Source organism: Atta colombica, unplaced genomic scaffold, assembly GCF_001594045.1.
Source record: "Atta colombica isolate Treedump-2 unplaced genomic scaffold, Acol1.0 scaffold205, whole genome shotgun sequence".
In the NCBI taxonomy this organism is placed as follows: Eukaryota; Metazoa; Arthropoda; class Insecta; order Hymenoptera; family Formicidae; genus Atta; species Atta colombica.
The window spans coordinates 2,321,566-2,324,107 of record NW_017259300.1 but is presented as its reverse complement, the minus strand read 5'-3'; the positions used below and the strand labels follow the sequence as shown (position 1 = coordinate 2,324,107).

Sequence of the window (2,542 nt, the reverse complement as noted above, 5' to 3'; positions counted from 1 at the left end):
ACAAAACAAAGTTTCACATAACTTAGATTATGAAAAACAATACTTACTGTACTATCTCCTTCTTCTTTTGTAACGTCGTTGGATTGGTTTCTGTGGTATTTTCATCTTTTAATTTTAAAATGCACTCTATAAAAGAAATACAGGCAATATATTATTATATCTTGAAAAAAATGTTAATTTATTAAATGATATTATAATATTACTATTTACCTATAGTATTAATAGTAACAACTATTGGTTCAGACGTAATTTTTACCCAAGGAACATGTATTAACAATTCGTGTATATGGCCACTAACAAAGACGAATGGAAGATTCAGTTGCTCCTCCAATACCTCTAATCGTAGATCCAAATTCTGAAACGATGCATCTCCACCCCACAAAGATACCTGAAAGAAATATTTCTTTCTCTAAAATATCTCAAAGAATTATTTTGTTTTAAAAATCATATCATTAAGTATGCTTGGATAATATATTATTTATTTATTTGATACTTTGAAACAAGCAATCGTAGCTTTATGTTTGGAAACAACACAATTATTTTATTTTTATAATTTTTAATTTTATTTATATAATTAGTTACATTTATTTATCCTTACATCACTTTCTCTTATTCTAAATCATTGAATAAAAGAAAATATGAATTTTTAACAAATACAATTTCCAATAAAATTAATACAGCAACATTTTCCAATGTATATATATGTATGTATATATATTTTACCTGTGACTGTTCCGGCTTAAAATTTTTTACATATTTTTCTACATAACTGAGAATTACTGGTGTTATGTAGGACTCCAATTTAAACATTGTGCTTGGTAGAGAATATGTAGCATATTTTTATAATTCCCTTAATTAAAGATGTCACTAATTGTCTTATCAAAAACTCCTTCTTTGCTTTCTCATAATAATGACATATTATATGATTTATACCATTTCTCTGTGTTCAATAAAGTATCAGGTAACAATTTGGAATAAATATTATATATCTTGATATGAACATGTAGATTTGTCTGAAAATTATAATATAAACTCTGTATAGTTATACAGATCATTGTATGTAAACTGTATATAGTTATATACACTATTGTATATTAAATTACATTTAAAAAATGATATTGTTCATATCATTATATAACGTACAAATTAAATAAAGTAAAACTCAAAAAAAATTTTACATATTTAGAAAAATTATGTCCAACGAAAAATAGACATATAGAAAGAGAGATGTAAAAAAAAAAAGATTGAGTAACTGCGTTATTTTTAGTGTAATAGATCAACGAGGAACAATTTTAGAAACATTATAAACAACAATTATAGAAACATCAATCGTACGAGAGATATGAAATTGTTGAAAAATTCTATTGACATAAAATTGAGAAAATTATATCACCAATGTTATAGTTTACTCGTACGGTAATCACACGCGGAGGAATTGGGTTAAATGGAATCATCGTGAAGCTTAAAAGAAAACAAATTTATTCGTAATCGAGGCACTCTCAATAAAAGGAGATATCTCGTTTACAATACGCCCAGGACGCAGTTACAAAATATCAGATTGTGATGTGTACAGGAGATCACACAGCTGATTCGCACCTGCCAAACAACGAGCGACTCCAGCAAAGACACGTCACGAAACTATTACACGAGCCCGTTTTGCGCCACGAACGTAACGGGCGCTGCGACAGCATCGATTCTGTCCGCCGAACGTAAACTTTCGAAATTTGAAATTATTTAGCCTTCCAGTCGTGGAACTATCTTGCGATCCGTTCACGTACGACTGCATATGACTTCTGCTAACCTCAATATACCGTTTGTGTCCCAGGTAGACACAGGCCGCTTCGGCATTGAAGTTGCATCAATGACCAATTGTAGATATACGGAGTGTGCGCGTTATGTAAATATTTATGTATCATGACTGTGCACCATGTTGACATAATTGTTTATATTGAACATAGATAACGAAATAGAATTTATAATAAGTATAGTTTTCAAAATTGTAATGCTTGGAATTTTTTTGTTTTTTTGTTTTTGCACACCGGATGTGTTATCTGATTATTATTTTCTCTTCATATTTTTCTAATGTGAATTTTCTGATTTGAATTTTCAAAACTTTGCATTTCAAACGTGGTTAGATTTAAAATTTTTGGAATTTGGAGAAATAATATCTTTTAATTGATTATATATATATTTTTATATTACTATTCCTGGAAGTTTAAATTTTAGCAATTAACAGAATGTTACATCGTTACAAATGATTGAAAAATTTTTAATATAATCGGTAAACTCGGTAATTATAACGATATCGATAATTATAGATAAGATAATCAATTACCTTACCGACATTTTATTTGATAAAAAACTCAAATTATAAAAAATCGATTTATATAGAAAAGATATAAAGATGATGTAGCACACACATGCGCGCGCGCATATTTCTTTTTTTTGTATAATTTTATTTATGTATAATCCTTTTATATATTTTTATTTATGTAAAATTTTCTTAATAATTTTATTTTGATACAATTATTAAAATTATTAT

General features: G+C 27.5%; 1 protein-coding gene across 1 annotated transcript in view; it reads right to left on the bottom strand.

The window, feature by feature from the left end:
• The window catches only part of LOC108687393 (vacuolar protein sorting-associated protein 13B), a 15,660-nt gene extending 14,843 nt beyond the window's left edge, over positions 1-817 (bottom strand). The window contains 3 exon segments of the mRNA XM_018193138.1: positions 43-126; positions 211-388; positions 724-817. Of these exon segments, the coding sequence (XP_018048627.1) occupies positions 43-126; positions 211-388; positions 724-810 (349 nt within the window). The 5' untranslated portion in view covers positions 811-817.
• Between the last annotated feature and the right edge of the window lie 1,725 nt (positions 818-2,542).